General features: G+C 47.5%; 1 protein-coding gene across 1 annotated transcript; it reads left to right on the top strand.

The window, feature by feature from the left end:
- Window positions 1-262: 262 nt before the first annotated feature.
- On the top strand, window positions 263-2,182 carry phox2bb (paired like homeobox 2Bb; the record flags this gene model as incomplete). The annotated part of the gene is made up of 3 exons (XM_079268452.1): window positions 263-503; window positions 1,147-1,334; window positions 1,754-2,182. The coding sequence occupies 3 exons, from the start codon at window positions 263-265 to the stop codon at window positions 2,180-2,182; spliced, it is 858 nt and encodes a 285-aa protein (XP_079124578.1).
- Window positions 2,183-2,499: the final 317 nt, after the last annotated feature.

The following is a 2,499-nucleotide window of genomic DNA, read 5'->3' on the forward strand; positions in this document are numbered from 1 at the left end:
CTATAAAGGAGGCCAGTTTTGGAGCAGGCGCTGAGCAGTGAACATCTACCCACCGTCCAGCCTCCTTCCAACCAGTTCAAACCAAACAAGTCATCTTTCCCCCCCCCCAACTCAGACCGCGCGTCCTCCTCATTTTTATTTCGATTATTTTTTTTATTTTTTTATTTTTTACTTACTAACCCAATTTTTTTGGGGGGTAGTTTTTGTTTGACTTTTCTTTTTCCGGGAGGTGCAGCTTTCTAACTCCACCGAGCCTTCTCAAATGTATAAAATGGAGTATTCTTACCTAAATTCCTCTGCCTACGAGTCATGTATGGCCGGGATGGACACGACGAGCTTGGCATCGGCCTATGCGGACTTCAGCTCGTGCAGTCAAGCCAGTGGGTTTCAGTACAATCCCATCAGGACCACTTTCGGGGCCACCTCCGGCTGTCCGTCCCTCACGCCGGGGTCTTGCAGCCTGGGGACCCTGCGGGACCACCAGAGCAGCCCGTACGCCGCAGGTAAGCAGCGGCTCCGGAGCCTCAACCCGCCGTAATATAGGACGCCTTGATTGCATTTGAAAATGGAAATGTGTTTAGTATTTACCAAACGAAATTTGCTTACACAAATGAAAGAATTTATCACGTTAGAAGCGATTGCAGGCAAGCGTAATTCGGTTACGGGGTTACACTATCCCAGTCACACCCAAAAACCGCCAACAGAATTATCTTAAGCTGCCAAAATGATAGGCATAATTTATTTACTTTGCGATGAGACATAAAGCTTCGAAAATAATTAGATAACCAAAGACTAAAGCTCATTATTGGCACCGAATTGGCGCTACAGTAGCAGCAAGCGGGGCGGATGGGAGCATTATGACAAGTTTTCAAACTTGAGCCTCAATGTGAGGAGCAACAATTAGTTTAACATCACAATTAACCGCATCACAGGTCAGCGACGTTATCAATTCAGAACGAATTCACAGGAATCAAAGGCATAATACAATTGAAAGCTTTCGCCCAGCGCCCACAACTGGATTTTATACAATATATCGAGTTTGAATTTACCTCTATTTGACAACATCACAATTACACACACTCATATGTCACGCTGCACGGATAAGACCACTGCACGTCTAACGGGTTTCATTTATTTCGTTTACAGTTCCCTACAAACTCTTCACGGATCACGGCGGACTGAACGAGAAGAGGAAGCAGAGGCGCATCCGGACCACGTTCACCAGCGCCCAGCTGAAGGAGCTGGAGCGGGTTTTTGCTGAAACGCACTACCCGGACATCTACACCAGAGAGGAGCTGGCACTCAAAATCGATCTGACGGAAGCCAGAGTGCAGGTACGGACGCCAGCCTGCTCCCATTATACGCGCGATTACGCACGCGTGGATTTATGATGCAAATAAGAAGCCTTTTTAACACATCGCATCTAATTACTTACTTTTAATAGATTTTAGTGAAATAAGATATTTACTTATTACTTTGACAACTGACCTCCAACTGCTGGCACCATACACCTGCATTAATGCACACCATCACAATTGGGGGTTTGTCTTTAGGGACACTTAAGACATGTAAACATCAAAAGGCATTTATAAGACTTAGAGTTCATTCCTCTAGATGTGCGCGTTAGAGCCTTGTTGTCATGTCTAACTTCAAAACTGAGCGAATAACTATACAGCAGTGATGCATTTAGCTTGGTCACAAACCAAGCCTTCACGGTTTAACTTTTGTACTTCGCTCTTTCTCGTTTTTCCAGGTGTGGTTCCAAAACCGTCGCGCCAAGTTTCGCAAACAGGAGCGGGCAGCTGCAGCGGCCGCAGCGGCTGCCAAGAACAATTCCGGAAAGAAGTGCGACCTCAGAGATGAAGACAGCAAAGACAACAAATCGACCGACCCGGACAGCACAGGAGGACCGGGCCCGAACCCCATCCCCACCTCCAACTGCGGAGGACCGAGCCCCACCGGAGGCCAGGTCAACACCACCGGGAACGGACAGGTGGACCAACTGAAGAACTCCGTGTCCACCGGCATGGGAGTGACAGCGGCAAACCAGGGCTGGGCCACCGCCCCGGGGACCATCACCTCCATCCCGGACTCGTTGGGCGGGCCGTTCGCCAGCGTACTGTCGTCTTTGCAAAGACAGAACGGAGCCAAAGCTACATTAGTAAAGACCAGCATGTTCTAATGAAGCTTCACAGCGAAAGGGGGGGAGAAACAGAGAAGCTCCCCCATCCTCCGGAGACCGAAAAGCAATTGCCCACGACAGACTTAAGGACACTAAAAAGCAGTGAAAAAGAAGATGACAACTCTTGTTATTTTATTTTTATGCCTTGCTCCGTTTCTTGTGGTCAGTTGACACATTTGCTGTGAAAATATCCATCTTGACAAGTCATATTGTCTGCTGATAACATCGTTTTGGTTTCACTAAAACGAGTGCAAGTTGGGTGAAACGTTTCCACTCGTTTCATCTGAAAGACTGAAATCCTGAAAAAAAGGCAGAAT

This window comes from Melanostigma gelatinosum, assembly GCF_949748355.1.
Source record: "Melanostigma gelatinosum genome assembly, chromosome: 5".
In the NCBI taxonomy this organism is placed as follows: Eukaryota; Metazoa; Chordata; class Actinopteri; order Perciformes; family Zoarcidae; genus Melanostigma; species Melanostigma gelatinosum.